The 24151-nt window shown below is 41.3% G+C and overlaps 1 protein-coding gene across 2 annotated transcripts in view; it reads left to right on the top strand.

The window, feature by feature from the left end:
• Positions 1-24151, top strand: part of Siae (sialic acid acetylesterase) — a 37623-nt gene that overhangs the window by 780 nt on the left and 12692 nt on the right. For both annotated transcript variants that reach the window (XM_005378432.2, XM_005378431.2), the window contains exons 2-7: positions 3913-4074; positions 12286-12461; positions 16985-17123; positions 19260-19437; positions 21271-21380; positions 21944-22077. In XM_005378432.2, coding sequence (XP_005378489.1) covers positions 3951-4074; positions 12286-12461; positions 16985-17123; positions 19260-19437; positions 21271-21380; positions 21944-22077 — 861 coding nt within the window. In that variant the 5' untranslated portion in view covers positions 3913-3950. The remainder of the gene's footprint in view (positions 1-3912; positions 4075-12285; positions 12462-16984; positions 17124-19259; positions 19438-21270; positions 21381-21943; positions 22078-24151) is intronic.

Raw genomic sequence — 24151 nt, 5'->3', positions numbered from 1 at the left:
GGCCCCCGACCAGAGCCTCAGGGGAGCTCGGAGGGAAGGGGGCGAAGCTAGTTAGATAATATTTGAAAACAGGTGACTGAGTCATCCAAAACATTTCAGCAGCTGCCCCCTCAGTGGTGCCCTCGGGGAGGGTTTGCATCAGGCTGGGTTCCTTGCGGGAATTACATTTCACTAGTTTAAGTGGTTATTAGGGCTAAGGGATACAGCCCCCTCACTAGCTCAGAATAATTTAAGGCTCAGCTTTGATTTCTGGTGCTGTCTGCAGATACTGATGGTGGAGTAATAATGCGTGGCATTGGGGGAGGGGGAGGCTGACTCACTCTGGTTATTGTGCAGGTCAGAGGCCGTCACCTGAATACCCTGAGCTGGACACTGGGTAGGGGTGGAGATGCCAGAAGAAGGAATCTGCCTGCTAATACAGAGTAAAGTGATATTCCCCCCACCCTTTCCTTCAAACTTCTGGAAGAGTGCAGCCCCAAGGTCCCTGTTAACAAATGAAATTGAGGAACGGGGATATAGCTCAGTGGCATAGCGCCTACCAAGCGCGAGGTCATGAGTTTGATTCCTGGTAACCAAAAAAAATTAAAAAATAAAATAAAAGAAAAGAAAAAAGAAAGGAAAGTTGAGGATGGAGAATGGCATCGCTGCTAATTTACTTAAGCACCTGCAAAATACCAGATTCAGACAAACAGCAGCCCATGTCTTCTAAGAGTTCGACAAAAGTGTTGAACTGTCCAAACTAGTAGCACTTTGTCATTTCCTTATTCCTACTCGTCGACCTTTGGGGCCTGTTACATGAGGAAAGCACAAAAAAGAGAATAAGGCCATGGTTTTATTAGATTTTTCTGTTAACAGTTATTAACTTTAAGCCGGTTGTGGTGGCTCATGCCTGTAATCCCAGCACTGGGGAGGCTGAGGCAGGAGGATCATTGCGAGTTCAAGACCAGCCTGGGCTACAAAGTGAGCTCAAGTCCAGCCTGAACTGCATAGGGAGACCCTGTCTCAAAAAGACAAACAAAACAAAACAAAACAAAAAAAAACAGTTATTAACTTTAATATCAGTATTTATCTCCTCCTTTGGGTCATTTCAATCACCTTCATTAATTCTGTCTATATTTTCATTCATTCTTCCATTCTCTGAATTTCTCTTCTTTCTCACTTGGTTGCCTCTCCTGGCATCTTTTCTTTAAACCACCACTCCCCCTTTGCCCGTGTTTATCATGTAATATTTGAGGTGTACAAAATTACATGTAACAATGAGACAGTGCAGTGACCCATGAGCTCACCACCCAGTTTGAGAACTATGACAGTGAGTTTTGTTGAGACAACAGTGGACTTCCTCAGTGATGTCTTCCAGGCCCCACTGGAGGTGATCACTATCCCAGTTTTGTTGGTCCACTTGTAATGTTTTGTCCCACAGCACTCACTCTTGTATTTCATTCCAACCTCAAATTAAGGGAGAAATTGAAGACCTAAAAAAAGTTCAGATACTGTGTCTTGTGTTTGACCGAACAGTCTTCTTCTTTTTTTTTTTTTTTTGGAGACAGGGTCTGGCTATGCAGTTCAGGCTGGCCTTGAGCTCACTATGTAGCCTAGGCTGGTCTCGAACTCACAAAAATCCTCTTGCCTCAGCCTCCTGAGTGCTGGGATTACAGGCATGTGTCACCATGACCCAACAGTCTTGCTTGCTCATCTTTTTGTCTGTTGCTCAATTCTTGGTGATGTTCCACTGTCTAATCAGTTTGGAATTTGAGCTTTTTTAAGGACAGGGAATATGATTTTTCCTTGACTTATCATCATTATCTAACCACTGCACAGTGGACGTTAGATAACTTTAGAATCAGGTGACTGGTTTTAGCCCTGTCAGAAATGACCTTGTGATCTGAGGCCAGTCAAAGTCTAGTGTCAGGGCTGAGGATGTAGCTCAGTGGCACAGTGTCTGCCTGGCAAATGCAAGGTCCTGAGTTTGATTCTGTTACCAGAAAAACAAAAACACAAGAAGTCTAGTGTCTGCAGTGTGTCTGCCATAGTAAAACTCTAGAAGAATGTAAGCTCTCTGCTGGCAAAAGTTTTTTATCTGTTATTGCTATTTTTGTTTTTTCTCTACCCCTGTTATTTCTCCAATGCTTAAAATAGCACGTACTACATATCAATAAATATTTGCTGAAATTAATGAACATGCAAGCTGGGGTCTTAGTATGTTGATCAGCAATATGATCATACTTCCTGATCTTAATGTGATTACACCATGATTATAAACATACTTTCCATCTCTAAAATTCTTTAGGCCAGCATAAAGCTATGTACAGAGGCTCAGCAAGTGTGTGTTGGTGAACAGACTGGATTGTAAAGGTTTTTCCCCAGCCTTTGGGTTATTGTCTGTACACACAGATAGGCAAGCAGCAGCCCGTTTTTTCCTCGCCATCCCTTTACTTTACCCTCTCTCTACTGAGCTCTTATTTATACCTTATTTTGTTCCTTCTAAAGCACCTACCCAAGACAGGGCCCTCCTACACATGTACCTCCTGCTTCCCCCAGCAGGCTGCCAACCTGCTTATGCAATTCTGGCAGTTGTGGACTCTTCAATAGAGTATTTTGCTCATGGTAGTTGTTATTTCCAGCCTGGTGGGCCTTCTGGGTGATCTTTGGTTATCATGTAGGTTTCATGATGGAACTAGCTCATGGGAGAGAGTGAGCTGAAGAGTTTTTAGGGTCTGGGCTATTATTCACAGAGCAGTTTAACATACGCCGCCAAGCTTGTGGAGGAGACCCCATTAACTATACTGCCTCGTTAAATATAGTCTCAGGGGCTCGTCCGCATTTGTAACTTCTGAGAAGGAAAATGTCAGCCTTGTTAATTCTAATTCTCTTTCCTGCTTATTATGGTAGCTTAAAACCCTTAAAAAAATCCTTAATTTTGTGAATTTTTTTCTTTTAGGGATTTTTTTGGGGGGGTGTCTATTTGTTCAGACAACCATGGACATAGTTTTATTCTTTTTCTTGTTAAGAATTGGTAAAGAGCTCACTGACATCACTTGGACTGATGCTTGTTATTAAAAAATATTTCAGTATAGGCTGGAGTTAAAAATAGGAATGATCTCGTTAAAGTGAGTTCTTATTCAGTCTTGTTAGTGATTCTCTAGAATAGATTGCAGTTTCAAGAAACATAAAAAATGCAGTTTTAAGTGTGCTTCCTTTTTTCTTTTTGTATAATTTAGCTTATGAAACAGATATAATTGTGAAAAAGATTTTTATTTAAAAGACTTTTGACCTGTCTTTCATTGGCCTTATTTTTGTGTCTTGATTTATCTGAATTAATCTGTGAAGAAAGCAGACTCGCCAAGGAGATTCATAAATGCAGTATACTGGGTGATCAAAAAACAAAAATAAGGGGAATTATTTGAAGGAAATTAGCATTAGTAGGATGGAAGGGAGGAGATAAGAGGGGGGAAAATATTAGAGTAGCTTTGTTGGAGAGAGGCATATCTCTTCATTTCCAGCTACCAGGAGTGGGTGTGGTAAATGGAAAATCTGGGAGGGAAGTGGTTTATTTTTCACATAAACACCATCTGTGGAGTGCATGAAAGGTGCATTTTAGTGATTTTGTGGGGAGAAAGTCAAGTGCTGGAGCCAAGTTTGAGAACAGGAGAAGATGGTGTGGTGGTACAATGGTTGCCCCTGGCTGCTGGAATTTTCCTTAATGATCGTTTTGTCCTATGAGGCATATTGTTGGAATATGTTGTTATGCTGCTTGTCTGATTAGGAGAAATAAGGTCTAGTCTGAGGTTAAAAGGACTGAGTATACTCAGATTCTTTTGTATAAAAACTATATGTTTCTTGGCTGTTCCACTGAGTCAGTTGGTAACAAATCTCCTTAATGTTGCTTCCCTAAGTGTTCGTTAAATTTTTTAGGTATTGATTTCCGCTTTGCTTCATACATTGATAATTATATGGTGCTTCAAAAGGAACCAGCTGGAGCAGTGATCTGGGGCTTTGGTATACCTGGAGCCACGGTGACAGTGACCTTGTGCCAAGGTCAGGACACCATCATGAGGAAAGTGACCAGTGTGAAAGGTAAGGCAGCCCAGTCTCTGTTCAGCTATTGTCTTCTTCTGCCACCTACTGGATTAATTGAAAATTAATGCTTGTGCTCCCTCTCAGGCCATCTGTCTATCCATCCATCCGTCCATCCATGCATCCACTCACCCATCCGTCTGTAAAAGTTATTTCAGTATTTGCTGTGTGGTAGGCATCAAAGACATAAAGAAAAATAAGGCTCAGTCAGAGTCCCTGTGTTCTAGAAGCGCATGGAACAATATGAATAGACACCAAGTCATGTAGTAGTGTGATAATGATAAAGGTGAATTTGGAGTGTCATGGCACGCAGAAGAAAAACATCTAATTCAGATTAGGTGGTATGGGAAAGTTCCTGAAGAAGGTGATGTTTGAGCTGAATCATACATAAAAGAAAGGCAGCAAGGAGGTATAGCTAAGGAACTTAGCTCTAGAATTCACAGTCTGTAGTCAGCTCCTGACTTTCATTTACTGGCTGCATAACCTTGGACATGTTATTTAACATGTGGAGACAGTTGTATGGGATTATTGCGAGGATTAAATGAATTAACACATTAGAACGGTGCCTAGCACACAGTAAGTGCTGAATAAGTTTTAGCAGTCATTATTGCTGTTACTTAGCCAGTCACTACTGTTATTTAACCAGTCACTTAAATATTTATTGAGTGGCTACTATGTGCTAGATACGGCTGACACGGTGATGAGCAAAGCAGATGTGGCCCCTTCTTTAATGAAGCTTGTAGCTTAGAGGAAAAGACAGGAAAATGATAAGCAGTTATGATTAAGTGACATATCTGCTACAGTAAGTAAGGACAAACTGGGTGTGGTAGTGCATGCCTGTAATCCCAATACCGTGTGAAGCTGAGGCAGGAAGATCAAAAGTTGGAGCCCAGATTGGGCAATGTAGCAGTTTAACCAGATCCTATCTCAAAATAAAAAATAAACAAGGGCTGGGGATATAGCTCAGGCTCTGGGTTTAATCCAGTACTGTAAATAACAAGATTAGAGTGGTATTTTATTTTATTTTTTGTATCATCAGGGGTTGAATCTGGGGCCTTTGCCCAGAGCTACATCTCAAGGCCTTTTTATTTTTTGAAACAGGATCTCACTAAATTGCTAAATTGCCCAGGCTGGGCTCAAACTTGCGATCCTCCTGTCTCATCCTTCCAGAGTGCTGGGACTATAAGCGTCAGATTGTTATTTTAGAAAGATCGCATTGGCAGCTCTGTGGAAGATGGATTAGAGATCAGTAAGACAGAGGAAGTGGGACCTGTTAGCAGACTATTATGAATCCAGGCAGTACACGATGAGAGCTTAACTCAAGAGAGTGGCTGTGAAGATGAATGTTCAAGAAGGTGAGAATTAGCAGCTTTCTCAAGCAGGGAGATTTTATGAAGGGGCTTCTGTCCAAAAGAGATAAGATGTATAAACAGCGTGTGCAGGAGGCAAAGCAAGAAGTCTCTGGATTCAGGAAGGTGTGCTTAGAGCTGATCTTAGAGGTCGCTCTAAAGCGATGGGATGTAGAGAGTGACAACAAGCAGGGAGACTACTCTGGGAGTGGTGGAGTTAATTACAGAGTTGGTGGCTTGCACAGTGACTAGAATATTTGTATATATAGACAGGGAAGCTGGTGGAAATTTTACTGGCCCCTGGAAAGAAGAATTTCTTCATTAGTTTTGTCAGCATACAGAACTGATTATCCAGAGCCATCCAGATCCTGGTGATGTGTCTTTATAATTCAGCAAATACCATTCAGCAAGCATTTTAAATACCATGTGCCAGACATAGCTGCAAGGTAAGCTTTTGTAGTTCTTGAGTTTTTAAGACTTTTTCAGACAAAATATTGTTGGTTGAAACTAAGAGATGTAAAGAGAAACTATAGTTAAGACATAGTTGTCTGTTGGGGTAAATGCTATTGGTGACGTGCAGGATGTACCGAAAATGAAGAATTCTTGGACTATTGGTGCTATGTGCAAATAGAGGCCCTCTGAGTACATGATGTTGGTTTAGAAATCCAAAGAACTGTTGAGGTTCAAATATAAGAGAGGGGCTTTGTGATGCAAATAATGTTACCAGTAAATATTCAGGAGACAGAGAATACATACTGTTGTACTGATAGATACAGAAATACAGAAATATATGATATTATGTAGCAGTTCAGTTTTTAAATTGTTCTTGTGCATTACTTTTAGAAGTCCCCCTGCTTCAGGACCAGTACTTGAGGTGGGCAGGGACAAAACAGGAGGGTAGGTTAGATGGGAAAGAATGATAGGTAATCCTTAAGAGATGAGCTTCCTTTATAGTGAATGTGAACTTGCTCATTTATCTTGTTTAGTTTTATAAACATCTACCATGGGCTTATGTGTGTAAAACGCTAAGCAAGAAACCTTAGGAAAACACAAAGATGAATACAAATGGTGCTCACTCCGCACAAACTCATTCTTTCACGCTGTCCTTTCCCATTTAGTGGTTTAGGCTCAAGTAATGCTCTAGTTGCTCCACCAAAAAGTGACATATCAGTGTTCAGACCAGCAAAACTTAAGGGAATGAAGTGATTCATAGACTGCTGATAATTTCCCAGGAAAAGAGGTTGATAGTGTTGGTGATGGTGTGGGCAGATCTATTTATCTGACTTCCCACATTTATTTACTATAGAACAAAGGTTTTTAAGTCTGTAGAGGTCAGCAGGTCTACTCCAGTGAAAATTTAGTTCTCTCCCCTCCATGAAGCAAAATGGAGAAAGTGTTATTTGGGATAAAGAAGGTAGACATGTAAGAAAATTCATACAGCAAACAAGAAAATATCTCTCAAGAGAGACACTACAGGGGATATTACTGGATGGTTGGCTTCTATTTTAGATATGATTAGGACTCTTGGTTTTTTCAGCCAGACTACCTCAATTTCCTCTTTTACCTCTGCCTATATTTAACTTGTTACCTATGACCTAGAAAGTGGGAACAAAGCGAGATTTAACAACAGAAAAGGATTTGTTAGGCAGACTAACACTCAGGCATTGGAAGGATAATTGCAAACATGATCAGGTACTGGGTCAGTTCAAACTCTGTTGTCAAGGGAGGCATGATGCTTCTGTCAGACACAAGGAGGAAAAGCAGGGAGAATAGGGTAAATGTGCAGGTGATAGGAGGAGATTGTATCTGCCTATTTGTCATAATGGATTCATTTTTCTAACTTAGAAAAATGTAAAAGGCCTAAAATGCTCCTGCCCCTGGTGCAGTGGAGGCATGTTTATTGGAGCTCTATCCTGCATAACAAGTTAGCACAAACTTGGACACTTACAGCAACATAACTGTATTATCTCACAGCCCCTGTAGGTCTGATGGTATAGCTGGGTATCGCAGGTATAGCTGGATTCTCGGCTCAGGCCTCACCAGGCTGAAGCCAAGCATTGGCCAGGCCATGTTCTCAGCTGGAGGTGTGAGGAGGGCACTCACACCTACCTCCAGGCTCCTTTAGGTTGCTTGCAAAGTTCATTCCCTCAAGGGGTGTACTTCATGTCTCTAATGTTAAGACCCTCTGTTAGAAGCATCACCTTAGGTCAGCCCTAATAAGCTAACCTACCTTTTTATTCACTGAGAGTAAACAAATGAAGGACTTTAACCCCAAAAATCCGTTCACCTTTTCCATAGACCATCATGTAATCATCATAGTGACATCTCATCTTCCCTCTTGCCATTTTCTGTTGAGTGGAAGCCAGTCCCAATCTGCGCTTGAAGGAGGGAGTAATACAAGGCTGTGACTTTGCAGGTTACTGTGGGTGTGTCGGCCACAGCATGCAGTAGTGTAAGTAACTTGCATGAGTAGTTTTATTGACAAAAACGTATTTAAGCTTTATTTTCTTTTCATTCACATTTGGTAGTGGTAGTGTCTTCGTTACCTCACTTGTTGCTAGGACACAGTATTCAGCACCCACAGGTTAAAGGTGGGAAGGTTTATTTTGGGTCATAGTTTGTAGAGGTTTCAGTCCATAGTTGACTGACTCCAAGGCAGGGTGGGATGGTAGAGAGGCAAGGTGGAGGAGAAACAGGTTCATGGTACGGTGCCAGGGAACTGGAAAGCCAAGGAAGAGGGAGGGAGACACACCACACCCTTCCAGGCCATGCCTGCATCTTCCGCCTGGGCTTCACCTCCCAACATCCCATTGAGCTATAAACTTGTCTGTGGACTAATCCACTGATGAGTATGTATCACGCCCCCATGACCCAGTCACCACCCAAAAGCCCTACCTATGAGTGCATGAGACTTTGGGGGGACATCTAGATGGAAACCATAATAGGTAGTTTTTAAATTTAGAATCGAGAATAGATGTAGCAATGCGGCCTTCATCTTCAGGCCACTTCCAAAGACCGCAGAAACACTTTGCAGCTGAAGAGCCGGGGTTCTGGGCAGCGCAGTGAACAGTGCTGCCTCTTTCAGCTGCACGTTTTTCCTCTTGGGAAGGGAAAGGTCATGGATAATTTCTCTTTTGTTGGCTTCTGAGATTCTGGCACAGTAACCTGCAAAGTAATTAACATCTGATGTAAATAGCAAAAAGTAAAAAGCAGGAAAGTGCATTATGACTAATCATGTCTGTAGACAAAATTATTTTCATTTGTTCCTTTTGATTATTTGATTTTCCCATTTTTGAGGCTGGAATTAATTGGGGAGATGGAGAGAAAATGGAAACAGTACCTTTTTTTTTTTTTTTTCTTATACCCTTGGCTGGAATATGAAGAACAATAGTCAGAAATAGGCCACCGGATATGCTGCTCTGTATGAAAACATAAAGCCCCAGTCAATTTGCATGACTTTTTCATCAGTGTAACCCAGGGCTGGGGCTTATTTTCTGTCATTTACTTGATGGAGTGCCTGGCACACAGTAAGCACTCTAAGTCACTGTATAATGAAGGCAGGAAATTAATCTTTCTAGATGATAGACAAAAGAGTACAAGGGGATGGAGATTTGAATTCAATGAAAATGAGAATTTACAGAAGCCTGGGCCTGGATTGGTAAGAGATTACAAGACAGTAAGTGATTAGGGCCCAGAAGGAGGTGCAAGAGCAACTGTTGCTCAGAAAGCTTGTCAGGATCAGCAGAGAGGCTGTTGGATGGTGAACTTGAATCTAATGATGGTGAACTGTTCCGTGCTTAGTGGCTCAAGTTTGTTATTTGGACTCAACCTAGCAGATATCATCGTGTGTCTAAAAGCTATTAATGGGAATTCACTGCCTGTGGCAAACTCCCCTTTGACAAGCCAGTACTGAACTGACAAGCCAAGAACAAATCATTTCTTCTTGTGGAACATGGTGGTTGTTATAGTCAGGGTTTACAAGGGAAAAGATTTAATATAGGACGCATTTTTATAGGATTATTTTATAATATTCACCCAAAGAGACAAATGCAAAAGAATATGGGAGATCTGGTACACACACTAGAGACCCAAAGAATCCAGCTGAGGGCCTGGAATCCCATGGCAGTGTCCCGCATGAGTCCAGTTGAAGACCTAGAGTCCATGGCAGTGTCCTCTACAAGTCCAGCTGGAGAACATAAGCCCATGACAATGTCTCATGCAAGTCTGTATCAAGGACCTGTACTGGGAAGGCCCAAAGGTCAGTGGTGGAAGCTAGAAAGTCTGTGCCAGCGGAGGAAGGATCTGTGCCACCAGGCTGAAGGATGTGCACTGGAGCCAGGCAGCAATGCTCAAGGGAAGGACCAGAACTCCCCGAAGAGAACCATAGCCATCTTCAGCAACAGTGAGGACCCGACCTCCTCCGATAATAGCAGCCAAATTCATATCAGGAAAACCAGCACGACAAGCTCCTCCAGGAGAATCAATAGTACACCATCTTCCCCTCCAGTTCTCTTTTTATGCTGTTGGCCACAACCTTTAGGTGGACCTTCCACCCCAGCACCACACTGATTCAGTTCAGCTGGGTGTGACAAGCTGACCATTAGTTAGTGCACCACAGTGGCTTTTGCCTTTATATCGTAACCTCACCTGTGCCTTTGGTCTAAGGCCCATCTTGGTAGGTGCTGCTTTCCCTCACATACAGCATTTACACAGGAGCAAAGCTATCATTTTACACAAGTTGTCCCTGAGTTAGTGTGACAATTACTAGCCTCTGTAGAGTACCGGTTTCTCCTGCTTTGACAGGAAGTTAACTTCTAACAGTCGTCCTTGTGTCAGGGCTTCTTTTTCTTTCATCAGATGGGAGCGGTGAAGAGCTAGCAATCAGAAGAACTCAAGGATTAACTAGCACAGAAGGAGGTTCGAGGAGGGCTTTGAGGAAGTTGAAAGCAGATTTCTGTGAGGGGAAAATTCTTGGGAAAAAGACTCGAGTCTTGATTCCTACTTCACTTCAGGCTCGGCCCTCCTGGCACCACCACATTCTCTGGTTGTAGTAGGATGGTGTGGCTTTGTTTTGCCGCAAGCCTTCCTGTCTTTTTATTACTGGGCAGCAAATCTTTCCAGAAGTTCTGGTGAGGGTAGTTTTCTTCAGTGGCCATGTAGCTTGGACTGAGTCTAAGAGTAAATGCCTGATTAACCGTAGTGGCTAGGAATACATTGTATTAGCAGCAGTAGAAGGCTAAGAAAAAGTGCTATCGAAGGTCTTCTGGGGTTTGACTTCAGCACTACAAACTAGCGATATTGGTTGCGGAAGGACAGAGCCATAGCAAGATATGTCAATGCAGGAAGCCTGGAAAGACCTTGGCAAGACTGTATTAGGACAGATTGGAGTGTCTGCCTGCTCAGAAGTGTGAGCCATACGGAGCATATCACACCTGTGCGATACAATCTGTACTAGCTGCCCACTGTTTCCAAAACAGTGATTTTTCTGGTTTAGGTGAATTATATAGTTAATATGCTGGTGTCTGGCTATTAGTGACAGAAAAACAACGGCTAACATTTGGTGCTGGCTTGTTGGACCCCTTAGAGATGGTAGTAGCAAGCTCAATTGGTTTTGCTCTTAGAGGACCACTGATGCCTTGGGAGGATTGGACATTTCGTCCAGAACTCTAAGCAATCCCTTTTGGTTTAAGCTCTTACCAGTCCCCTAAAATGTGCATAGCTATCTCATGCTTTTTAGTTCTTGCCGATTAGAAAGAACTTTACACAGTGTTTAGCTCCTAGTAGGCTCTTGGGTGGTATTTTTATAATTATTATATCTCACAGGTTGGGTATAATAACTTCAGAGTGCTCTGTTTCCAGTTGTTACCGTTGTTTCCCTTTGAATTAATTAGATAGGCACAAACTGTAAATCAGTTCATGTTCTTTGAAAGATATTTTAAAATGTTAACTTCTCTATCTTTTCTATTTTCCCACTTTCTTTAATTTTATTCATGTTCCTTAGTTCTCTTAGGTGTACTTTTGCCATGTTGAAGGTGTTTTCTTTAAATCTGTGAATACAGTCTTGGCAACAGTCATCTGTTTGGTGGCTGGGAGGCAGAAAGATGGCAGGGATGCTTCTGAAAGAATAAGCTACGAGTTTCTGAAGGGGGGTCTTGAATAGCTTCTCATCCCCCTAACTGAGTCCAAAAACCTTAAGTACTGTAAATAACACTGAAGATAATTAATTGGGAAAATAAAAATATCTTTTTCATAGAGAGGTTGGTTTCTGTGCCTCGCACTTTTTGGTATGTCAGTTTTTCTGTGCTTGCTTGCTTGATAGTAGAATCCAGAGCTGCTGGAGTATACTGATCCTTGTTAGAACATGGGAGGATCTGGGAGTTGACAGTAAAGGTGATTAAGCCTTGTAGGGGGAAGTTTCAGATTATAAACAGTTTTCTCTAACTTGTGCTCACATTTGATTGAATAATTACAAGTCAGCTTGGGGTGCTGTGTAAATTGGAAAGATTAGATTGTATTAATATTGACAGATAGTGTAACAAGAATTTCTATTTTCTGTTTTTTACTAAACTCCCTTGCATTTTAATCTGTGCATATTTTTGTCTGTCCTCATTTAGGATTATAACTGAGTAACTTAGTTTCCCTATAAATGGCTCAGTTAAAAATAAAGATTGGTACAGATTAAGGATAAGAATGCTGCTGCTCTTGTCAGTTCCATCCTCTTGTCTGAAATTTGGCCAATCTTTAGCTTTGAATACAGTTCAGCTCCTCACAGAGGCTGGGAATAGCCACAAATGAGTATGATTAGGCATTAATTTCATTTTAAGGGATTGATTAATTCCTTGGAGGCCTGTTGTTATTTCAGCACCCTCTAACACCTGGATGGTGGTACTGGATCCTATGAAGCCTGGTGGACCTTTTGAAGTGATGGCACAACAGACTTTGGGGCCAATGAACCTTACCTTGAGAGTTCATGATGTATTGTTTGGAGATGTCTGGCTTTGCAGTGGGCAGAGTAACATGCAGATGACTGTTTTACAGGTAATTTGCAGTGTCTAAGCAACAATAAATGATAATGATAATAATGAAGAAGAAAAGGAGTAGAGGGGAACAAGAAGGAGAAGGAAGGCTGTTTCTGTTTATTAAGTACTTACCGTGTGCTAAGATGTGTTCCAGTTGCTTTCACATTTTAATTAATTTGATTTAATGATCGTAAGAGGTTAGTGATTAAATTGACAGTTACTGATTGGCACAAATGTGTTTAGATACTTTGATTTATATCTCTAATAGGTTAATAACATGGAAAGATTACTATTTTTCCCTAGTTCTTTTTGGAAAGCTGAATTTATTTTGCCGCTGAATTTTATTTTCTTGCCTTTCTTCATCTATAAGAAACATTTGGATTTTGAGGTCTAAGAATCTCAGCATCTAGACTCTGACTCAGCTCAATTCTTTTCAAAAAATTTATAAAATAAAGTCCTTTCACATAATTTAGGATTTCTTGTTTTACTTATATAACTTTTTTTTCCTTATAGTTCTTTCTTTTTAAATTTTTTTTTTTTTTGCGGTACTGGGGATCGAACTCATGATCTTGCACTTGACAGGCAGGCGCTTATGCCACTGAGCTATATCCCCAGCCCCTCTTTTTAAAAATTAATACCAAATAATGCTACTAAAAGTCTCACTTTTATTTCATCATTCGTTTTCTAATTCAGACTCTTAATTCTTGTATTTGTATCTTCCTAATATTTTATTTACTTTTACTTCCTGCCTTTCTTGCATATATGAAAGCTTATAAATTAAAATGCTTATTAAACTAAACTTTGATTGGCCTCTTAGCCTAAGTGGATGCAAAATTAAAGTTTTATCTCTTGATGGAAAAGATGGTTTTGTATAGAAGTAGAATTGTTGTTAAGTCATTTAAGAAAACAGTATTTTTCTTAATGCTTTAATTACACTTCCATGTTTGCATAGAAAAGCATGGACCAGATCTGTTTGTATCTATATAGTCATTTTCTCAATAGCAGTCTATGCCAAGGGATCCCATCCCATTTTCTGTCAAGCTAAATGAGATCGTGATTGTTAAGAGTAAACACATTCTTTCTGTCAAGAATTTACTCCTAGGCATTTTCTGTATTGAGCTGGGGCTATGAGCTCTGAAATGTAAGGGAACAGAAAAACAGATTCCATCTGAAACATCGAAGTGTTAATTTTTAATTTTTTGTTTTAAACCATGCACTGAGCATGCAAGGCAGCATTTTAGGTGCTAATAGTACCAACAGCCATATTTCTAGTCTCTTAGCAGTCTGTAAAACCTTAGTTTTTGATCAGAAGGATGTACTATATGACACCCCCTCTTATTCCTTTCACTGCTTTCCCTTTATAGGCTCCCAATACACACTTGTGCGCACCCTGCTCCCCCACCCAAGTGTCTTTCTTTTTTCTCCCTCCCTCCATGTGGCTTTTCTGAGGAGGTAAGATTCTCACTATAACCTACCACTCTTCACATTCAAAGAAGGAAATGGCAGATTGTATGCCCATCTTGTTGTTAGGGTAAAGTGGAATTTTAAAATTGAATGTTATTTATAACACTGAGTGAGATGTTTATAAATGGAGAAAAATCTAAATGTTCATCTGTCGCCTCCTAAGTCAGGGTAGGGCTAAAGACTTGGCTATTTCTAGGTAGGTTCAGAAAAAGATGGCCAATGTCAGACAGAAAACCCATTTTTCAACATTTTGGCTCTCTCTACAGTCTTACTTTCCAAGTAGAAAAATTAAAATCCAGAGGAGAAGGGCTGTTACCACATCCCAGTAAAGAGTCATAGGAGTTATGCTGGCTAGCTTATTTATAGTTATTACCTCAACCTTAAGACTGCTGGCATACTGTAGTAGAGGGTAAAGTAATTTTCAGAGTCTCAAAATTCTTGAAGTCAATACTTAAGTTTCTCTGTGTCTTTCACCACATTTGTGCATAAGCGTGCACACACACAGGCACGTGAACATTTACACGCCTGCCTTGTACCTCCGTGCAGACCCCATACCAAGATTCTCTGAGGAAATAGATTCTTGATGCGTCTTCATTAATTCAAGAATGTGGTATAAAGGTTACAAAATGAACACCAGTGAGCAGCTGCTTTGATGGAGAATGGTCTGGTCCCTGGAGAGGCAGCGGTGTGCTCCCTCAGCCTCAGCAGTGTTAATGACTTCAAATACCTTGGTATTCATTTACATCCTCATTTAAATACTTGGTAGAAAAATAATTACACTGAGGTGTTTGATGAGATGAAATCTGATCTCAGCAGATGGAGTAAGGCTTCCCCTTTCATCAGCAGGGAAACCAAGTGTCATTTAAATGAAAATCTTCCTGAAATCTCTTTATTCCTAAATTTGCAGCCAATATCCCCTAGGAAATGCTTCCATCAAAAAGGCCTAGGGATCCTGGGAAGGGATACCAATTTGACAAGTAATTGTCATCAGGTACAGCAGGAATTTTCCCCACCCCCATGTTTGTTAACAATTTCTGTGACTTTGAAGTTCTGGCTTGAAATAATACACAAATGTGAGTTTGAAAATGGAAGTTTTCCAGGCACTGTTTTTGGATCGCGCTCCATGTGTTGGTAACAGTACCGGAGAATGCCAAACGCCCTGACTCCATTGCCCTGGCAGTACTCTGGAGTTAGAAACCGGTCTAAAAGACAAGTGGCATGTTCTTCCCAACTGCCTCTCCAAGCTGGCATTACATTGCCATGAGGCGCTTGAGTTCTCAGCCAGTGCGGAAGCTTGTGTGGGTGGGAATGAAAGCAGTTTCATCCACTGTTTCCATGGAAGCGACACACGATCCTTCCCTTCGTGCTTAGTGCAGAACTGAATTTCAAGGGAGGCGACTTTTTTACAGGTACTTGCTGCTGAAAAATAATTTCCCTGCCAGAAGATACTGTGAGCGCATTAGCCCGTTTTTACTCTTCAATGTTTATTTCACGTTAAACTTGCCAGGCAAGACCCTAAAGGAAAAGGCCTGGATTTCCTGTGGAGTTTTCCTGAAACCGTGTGTCATCTCTGTCCTGAAAGCTGGAAGACCAGTAACCTTTACAGCCCGGAGCTGCTGCTACCCAGGAGGCAGGCATTTCAGGCTGCGGCTCCCATTGTGACCAAAAGAGCCATGTCATTTGCATCTCCCCATCTCATTGACCACAGCAGGCTCAGTGGCAAGTCAGAAGGCTATTCAAGGAGCAGCATATTTCAATGAAATGCTCTGTGGGGGCACCCTGGATGCTCCATCCTTCTCCTCCGCTGTGGGCTGGAGGGCCAGCTGTATTCTCTGTGGTGGGTGGGAGGGAAAGCGAGCCAGCTGCACACTTGGTGGATGGCGGCCAATGGAAAGTATCCCAGCCTCCTGTGCTTCTTGCTGTGGTGGCCCAGACTCAGCTGGAGTACCTATTCCCTGAGGTGCATGGTAACTGGGCTTCCTGATGCTTCCCTTAGCCCTTTGTTTGGGGAGAAGCTGGCCTAGCTCAGGGGAATAGAGAGGACTCAAGAGGAAATACACACAACACACGCACGCACACACAACCAAGATATTGCCAGTCTGTTCTTTTGGACACAAAAGAAAAACAACTAAAAAGTCAGGATTAAAAGAAATAGCACTTGTGCCTAAACTCATAGAAGAGTGAGGCTTAATTGGACTAATGAATAGACTACTCGAGTCTGTGCCCCCATTCTTGTCCAGAAAAATCCTAACCCACTTCTGCCAGTCTTGGCAACTGATGAGGGTTCACAAAGTGACATGTGTTTGCACAGATCCTCTTTGTTTAGTCCTTTGGGAATGCCCTGAGCTGTTACCCTGAACACTACCTTTCATGCCTCTCATGTTTTCTTTGGTGACTTCCCAGGTCTCAGAGGAGAATGTAAGCACTGTGAGAGTGACTCCAATATATATGCTTCAACCGTCACTTCTCAGGGGTGTTTCTTTTGAATGCACTTCTCGTATGTGGTGTGGATTAAATCTATCTCCATGTGGACTTTATGGCCCCATATCAATTAATTTCTAAGCATTAGTTTTTTTTTGTTTGTTTTTTTGAGACATGGTCTGACTTTGTAGTTCAGGCTGGCCTTGAACTTGCAGTGATCCTTCTGCTTCCGCCTCCTGAGTGCTGGGATTATAGGTGTGCACCACCACGCCTGGCATAAGCAACATTTTTTTTAAAAAAGAAGTTAATTGCCATAAATTTACATCATCAGATACTTTTTCAGAGTAGAAGTATTTTTGTTTCAAGGTAGCACAGTGGTCTAAGTGATAGCATTCTTCAGTTTAAACCACTGTACACCTTCCATCTGCCTAAGATTACAGGCTTCATTATATTTGAGCCCTCTTTGGGAAAATGCTACATTGTGGTCAGAGTGAATTACATGATTCAGTCCCGGCCAATACAGATTTGGGTTGTTATTCATTTGCTCTTAGTCTATTGAAGGCTCAGAAGGAGCTCATTGGGTTAGAAGTGTTTACTAAGACTGGCAGGCAGGTTCACCACCCACTAGGTTAAATGACATTTCAAATTCTCTTCTAGATATTTAATGCTACAGGGGAGCTGTCCAACACTGCTGCCTACCAGTCTGTCCGCGTCCTCTCCGTCTCTCTCACTGAGGCAGAGGAGGAGCTGGAGGATCTCAACGCAGTTGACTTGCCGTGGTCGAAACCCACCAAAGGTATGTGAGTGCCTCAACATGTGCGTGTCTTAGGTACTATCCCAGAGCCCTAAGTGGACTCTGTCAGCCTGGATTTGGTTCTTATCTGTCTGCTTATTATTCCTGAACTATCTTTTTATTCATTTCTTATTGCCTCTTCATCCCATTCCTGATGGTCACTATTTCATGTACTTCTTCCCAAGACTCTACCAATGAATCTTTCCCCCTGTGATGAAGAAATGACTCTTCTTTCAGTTTTAATGAAAAACATTGAGACTGTTCAACATGAGCCATTCCAGACTCTCTGTGCCCATGAGGACATGTGCTTAGGTTGGACTCACCCAGAGCACTGGACTGGTTGGACTCATCCAGAGCACTCCCTGTCTCAGGCTCCTAACCCCAGTGTTCTATAGAGCATCCTTCAGCCATTGGCAGTCACGTCTTCACAGATCCTGGGAATTAGGGTGTATCCATCTTTGCATGTTGGGGGGTGATCTGATCTTCTGCCTACTACACATTCTCATTTTCAATCATTTTAAAGTTGATTTTCATTTCCTTTACTCAAAGATGTGGCTCTAACCTTCCCTCCGGTCTTGCCTTCCACTAATCTCCTTTTAAAGTCTCTGCTCCAGCCAAATACTTTGAGAATATTTCCTATTTGATGTGCAACATACATTTACTGACTTCGTTAAATCCCAGACCCTGGGGATACAGACATGAGGAAGATGAAGTCCCTGCCTTCAGGTAGCTAATAGTGTAGCAGTAAGGGAAATACTATATAGGCTATTATAGTGAGGTACAGCAACATAGCTCTGCATAAAGGATCATGGAAATACATGGTAGGAAGTTAGTATTTATTATGTTTATTATGATCTGCCTTTCATTGGATTTTCTCTATGGTGCTAAAACTGCTTCATACTTTTTTGTATCTCTTTAGGCACTTACCATATTTTGCCATGCATTTTATAGATAAATACTTATTCCATCAACTCTAAGACCTATGGAGTCAGATTCAGTTCTTCTATCTTTCATTGTTGTATTCCAGTCTTCTAGTAGTTTTGACACAAAGTACATTCCAAGTATATTGTAATTTGTTGAAATTGATTTGAATTTCCATTTTGGCACTACCAACTTTTTGTGTGTGTGTGTGGTGCTGAGGATCAAACCCAGGGCCTTGTGCATGCAAGGCAAGAGCTCTACCACTGAGCCACATCCCCAGGCCCCTGCACTATCAACTTTTAAAGAGTGTTAGAATTGTACAACACTGAGTTTGGGTCTTTCACAGTACAAACCGGTGACTCATACATTATTGGTCTTTGAGAATATTGGGATGAATTGATTCTGCCAGCTCTAAGTATGTGCATGCTCCTCTCTTTAGCTTTCTTCCGACATGGAAATTGTTCACTTTGACCCATGTTGGTTCCTGGGCAATATTGGCAAAAGAAACTGCTGAAAATTTAATAATTGATTTTGGTTTCTGTTGCTCTTTTTGCCAGACCTCTCATAACCCAGGTGCCCTCCTTATGATAACTGTAAAATAGGGTATAAAACAATCTGGAAAAAAAATATGCATTTCCTCCCTACCTCCTGTCTGCTGGCTTTTTTCTGTTCATAGAGGTAAGAGGGAATGAGTGGCAGGTAAGAGGAAGGTTGGCAAGGGAGGGTAGTGTAGGGACGTGATAGTCTTTATGCCAGTTACTTACTGAGAAAAGCGTATTAATGTTCCTAGATTGTGAGGAGTACAGGAGCCTGCTTGCCTGGCTAGAGACTTTTGGCTCTGGATTATGTAAGTAGATTATTTGTGCTCAGATTGAGAGTGTGATAGTTATCATTTGCCTCTATGCCTGGGTGGGAGCCCTATTATGAGAACAAAGATTTTGGGTAACTGAAAAAGCTGGAGACAGATAAAAGGAAACCACTGCTAAGGCCATAGCTTTCTCCTTTGAAAAAGATTCTCCTTAGCAAAGGTTTGAAGAGCGGCTTGGGTTTGGTGTAATCTTCTCATTGCCTTTCATCACAGTTCACTTTTGAAGACCCAGAAAGGTACAGAAGGGATGGCCCATACCCAATCTTTTCCCGTGGCCCCACCTAGTAGCTTTAGTTCGTATCCATCTACTTTTATCTTGACTCTCTTCCTGTAACTATTTCTCTGGACAGAAAACTTAGGCAACGGATACTTCACGTACATGTCAGCAGTATGCTGGCTCTTCGGGCGTTACCTATATGACACTCTGCAGTATCCCATTGGGCTGATCTCCTCCAGCTGGGGTGGGACACCCATTGAAGCCTGGTCATCAGGAAGGTCACTGAAAGCCTGTGGAGTCCCTACAAAAGGGTAAGAGGGCATTCTGCAGTTTAGGGAAAAGCCCAGCAGGGGATTATACAAGACGGAGGGTCACCATGGTCTCCTCTGGGGAGTTAAGTATATGTTGACTATCCAAGTATGTATTGAATTTATACAATTTACCCATGCCCAGGTAAGATGTTCTTTTCATTGTTATCAACACTGCAATCATCTGAGAATGGTCGAGAAGGAAATATGATCCTTTTCCTTAGTAAAAGCAATCACAAATGCTTACTGAAAGCATTTTGCATGCCAGATACTGTTCTAAATGCTTTATATATATTAGTTTTTTAGTATTCTCAACAACTTTTTGAAGTGATGATACTATTACCATCCCAGGGAAGAAGACACTAAGTTTCACAAAGCTTTAGTGACTTGCTCAGAGACATGGCTAGGAAGGGGCAAGTCTGGTATCTTTGCTCCCAACCACTGTGTTCTCTTTCCCAAAGAATAAACAGTCTCACAGGAAGAATACATATATTAGCATGTTTTCAAGAATATATGAATGTATCACTTAGGAAAGCCCAAGCCTACCTAGGAAAAGCTGGATCGGGAAGAATGTGTGGAGGAAGACAAAGGGTGATAGTGGTATCTCTGTTCATGAATGTAATTTATTTCACGATTCTGGAAAAGATGGCCATGTTTGTGTTGTTGCAGGAAAGATGGCTACCATCATGTTCATCACTGGATGCAGTTTGCAAACAAAAACACAATTTTGCCAGTTGCTTATTTGCAAACCAAATTGTTCATGAACAAAAGCGTTTGTGAACTGAAGTACTACTATAGTTGGTAAAAGTCCCTAGGTTCAGTCCCTGGTACTACCAAAAAAAAAATCCTGGCTCTAACACCAGCATAGAGATGAGCAGAATATGTTCTGCTATCCTGGACTTTGTCACTGTGGGAGCAGGATGGACTCTGCTGGTATAGTTGGGACAGTTCGGCTAACAGCCTGTGAGAGAGTGAACCGTAACTGTGGACTGGAAGAGTGGGCTCTGGTAGGGCGAGAGGGAAGATCAGACCCAATGCATGGTGGTGGTAGGTAGTTTACAGCCAGGTCTCCCAGACCTCGGGGTTTGTGGCGGGTATAGACCAAGCACATGGGAAGTGGATATTTATTCTCACTGTCTCATAAATTCAAATATGTGTTCCACAGAGAAATTTGGGAACATGTCCAAAGCTTTTAAAAAATGTACTTTTTAACTCAGCAGTTTTATTTCCCAGAATTTATATTAAAGAAATAATGAAGGATGTATGCAGCGATTGAGCTATAATCATGGCATTGTTTGTAAAAGCAAAAAGGTAGCTGGGAGTGGTGGCACTGGTTTATAATCCAAGTACTCTGGGAGGCTGAGCAGGAGGACTGCAGATTTGAGCCCAGCCTGGGCAATTTAGCAAGATCCTCTCTCAAAATAGAAAATGCAAAAAGGGCTGAGGCTGTAGCTCAGTGCGAAGGCCCTGCGTTTATTCCCCAGTACCAAAAAAAAAAAAAAAAAAAAAAAAGGCAAAAATCTTAAATCAGTCTAAGTGTCCATCTCTTGAATAATAGTTACATAAATTTATTGCCTGTGTGAAAACTCACAATAAATCACTCCTCCCATCTGAATTCACAGAAAGCTGAGTGGCACAGTTATCTTAGGAAGAGCCTTGAGGTGAAATTCAGAGGCTAATCACATGTTTTCAATTGAAATGGGGCAGACCAGTTCACTTCTGTGTTGCTTGCATCAGAAGTTTGTCTAAATGAAAGCAGATAGATGTTCAGTGTAGGAATCATGATGTGATCGCTCACAAGCTTCCTGGTGACACTGTGCATCTGTCTGATTTCAGGTCCACTGCACATGATGCTGAAAGTGGCCCCAGTGGGCACTCTGTGCTCTGGAATGCTATGATCCATCCACTACAGAATATGACTCTGAAAGGGGTGGTATGGTACCAGGGTGAGTGTTCACTTTGCTCTTTCTCCATTGTATCAGTTAGCTTTTGCTGCATAGTAAATCATAACAAACCATTCCCCGAATTAGTGGCTTAAAACAATAGTAACTGTATAATTTTATTTAGCTTATTCTTCATTTGATTATCAGGTTAGTTCTTCTGTTTGGGCTGCTTTAGCTAATTTCTGCTGGGAACACTTAACATGTCTCTGACCTGTCAGGTTGGTGGTTGGAGGACATAGGATAGCCTCTCCCTCCAAATCCGTGTGCTCCACAGTCCTCAGGTGGTCTCTCTTCCTTTACCAAGCTGCTTCACATTCATTTATGACAGCACAGTAGTCTCAGGGTTCCAGGTGCATCAAGAGAGAGCTAAGCCCAAAGCTGAGACTTTTTATAGTTCTGCTTACATCATATGGGCGGGTGGCTCATTGGCCAGATCAAATCCCAGGCCAGTCCTAAGCAACTGTGGGAAGGCCACCCTTCAGGCCATGGATAGGGGGAGGGGAGCACTGTGTGTGCCATTTGTGAAGCCTACTTCAGATGTATCTCACAATATTGACTGTTTTAAGGGGAGAACAATATAAATTATAACAAGGACCTGTACAATTGCACGTTCCCTGCGCTCATTGAAGACTGGCGCCAAACTTTCCACCGTGGCTCCCAGGGACAGACGGAGCGTTTCTTTCCATTTGGATTTGTCCAGGTATGTGCTGAGAGGAAGAAAGTTTATGGGCACGGGTGTGAGAGATGCTCTTTATTTTTCCTGGAATCTGTACTCCTGTTTTTGTCCTCACAGTGCGCTTGTCTAGAACAGAATGTAAGACTTATTTCATGTGAGTTTACTAATGAGACAAATATTTTTAAAAAATTAATAAGCAATTAACATTTATTCTTATAAGAAAGCACTACAAGTTCACTGAGAAAAATATTGAAAAGATAAGCAAAAATAAAAAGGAAAGCTAAAACCATCATGGATATTCTACAATCTAGAAATAAGCAGACTTTTTTGCTTATATATGTTTATAGTAGGACTGATACCATAATACTGTACCATATCTTGCTTTTGCTCTTAATGTCATACTGTGAATATTTTTTCATGTTGATAAATATTAATCTTTAACACAACTTGTAATTATTGTGAAGTATTCTGAAATATAGTTGCATTGTAAAGTATTTAATGAGTTCTTATAGATGAGTACTGAGGGTATTTTCAACATTTTGATTTTATAAGCAGTGACATGTTTATTTTACTTATAGTGAAGTCTTTGTGGCCTAAATATTTCCGTAAGATACATTTCTAGAAATGAAATTGCCAGGTCAAAAAGTCTACCTTTAAAGGCTTTGTCTATGTTCCTGTTTCAATGTAGAAATTTATGAATTTGTACAAACTTACACTTTGAGCAACTGTCTGTGAAAACATGGACTTCCACGTATCCCCTGATTGCTCTCATCCCTGCATCCCTGGAAGGTCCCTTGCTTTCCACTCCAAGGCACTGCATGTGCCCCTGCCTGGGACAACGTCTCCCATCCTTTCTTAGCCAACTTTTAATTGTCCTCTAGGTCTTAGCCTGGATGTTAGGTAGGAAGCCTGTGACTGTTCAAAGCCTGGGTTACAGCCCCCTTTCCCAAGAGTGTATTTTTTTTTTTTAAAGCTCACTTTGCTTCCTTTTTTACTTGCATGAAAGTTGAGCACACACCTGTATTTTCCTAGATGACATTTCTATTCCTTTGTTTTTGTTTTTGTTTCTGGTACCGGGAATTGAACTCACGACCTCGTGCTTGCCAGGCAGGCACTGTGCTGCTGAGCTAAATCCCCAGCCCCTGACATTTCTATTCCTAATACTTCGTTGGTTGGCCCTCATTAAATAATGGCTTATCACATGAAATGAAAAACTATATCAAGAGAACCCGTACTTTTAATCGGAGGTAACTAGTCAGGAAGATTCTGCTTTCAGCTTTGTATAAATGGAATGAACGTACTTGGCCAAGTTCATAACTGCCTTGCCTGACTGGTCCATGTGATCTGTTTAAGACCTAAACTCTTTGGATGGTAGTTCTGGCTTTTATGGAACATAGGAAATTAAACAAATATGGCCTAAGTCACAGTGTAGTAGCAGAGTAGGCTTTACGATCTGAGTGGGGCATACAGAGCTTAGAGCTTCCATGAATCCCACAGATACTTTCTTCTCCCCATCCCCCCATCTCCTCTCTGTTCTGTCTTACCATATATCTACCCGCCTTTTTGAGTAGAGATTTTTAAGACCTTCTTACCATTTAAAACACCTTTATGATTATTTTTTTCTTGTATTTGTTTTGCCTTTAAATAAGATTATACTGCTCATTATTTTCAAAATAGCAGCATCTACCATCAGTCCCGCATTACTTTTTTCTTCTGTTAGTGAATAGTGATTTAAATGTGACTTTAGCCAATTCTAACCAAAAGTGTGCTTTGAATACATAGACTCCGTGAACTGCAGGAGATGCTAGAGATGTGGGGCCCGGTCCTTTCTCTCGTGCCTTATGGTTTAGCAGAGATCCTTTTATCTCCAGGCTTTCACTTCATCATCATCAATAAAAACGTGGTTACTCGTAGCAAACTGTGACTGTAATCATATATACATACATATTTCTATGAGTATATCTCTCCTTCAAAGAGAAATACTCAATAGGACAATACGGTGCTTCGGAATCTGACTCTCTGCATTTAAATTCCAGCCCTGACATTTCTTGAGCTATGTGATTTTGAACAAGATACCTGTCTTGGTTACTTTCCTCTC

This window comes from Chinchilla lanigera, unplaced genomic scaffold, assembly GCF_000276665.1.
Source record: "Chinchilla lanigera isolate Chin_1 unplaced genomic scaffold, ChiLan1.0 scaffold00011, whole genome shotgun sequence".
Taxonomy (NCBI): Eukaryota; Metazoa; Chordata; class Mammalia; order Rodentia; family Chinchillidae; genus Chinchilla; species Chinchilla lanigera.
The sequence above is the reverse complement of the archived record's forward strand: the minus strand, read 5'-3'. Positions and strand labels throughout refer to the sequence as shown.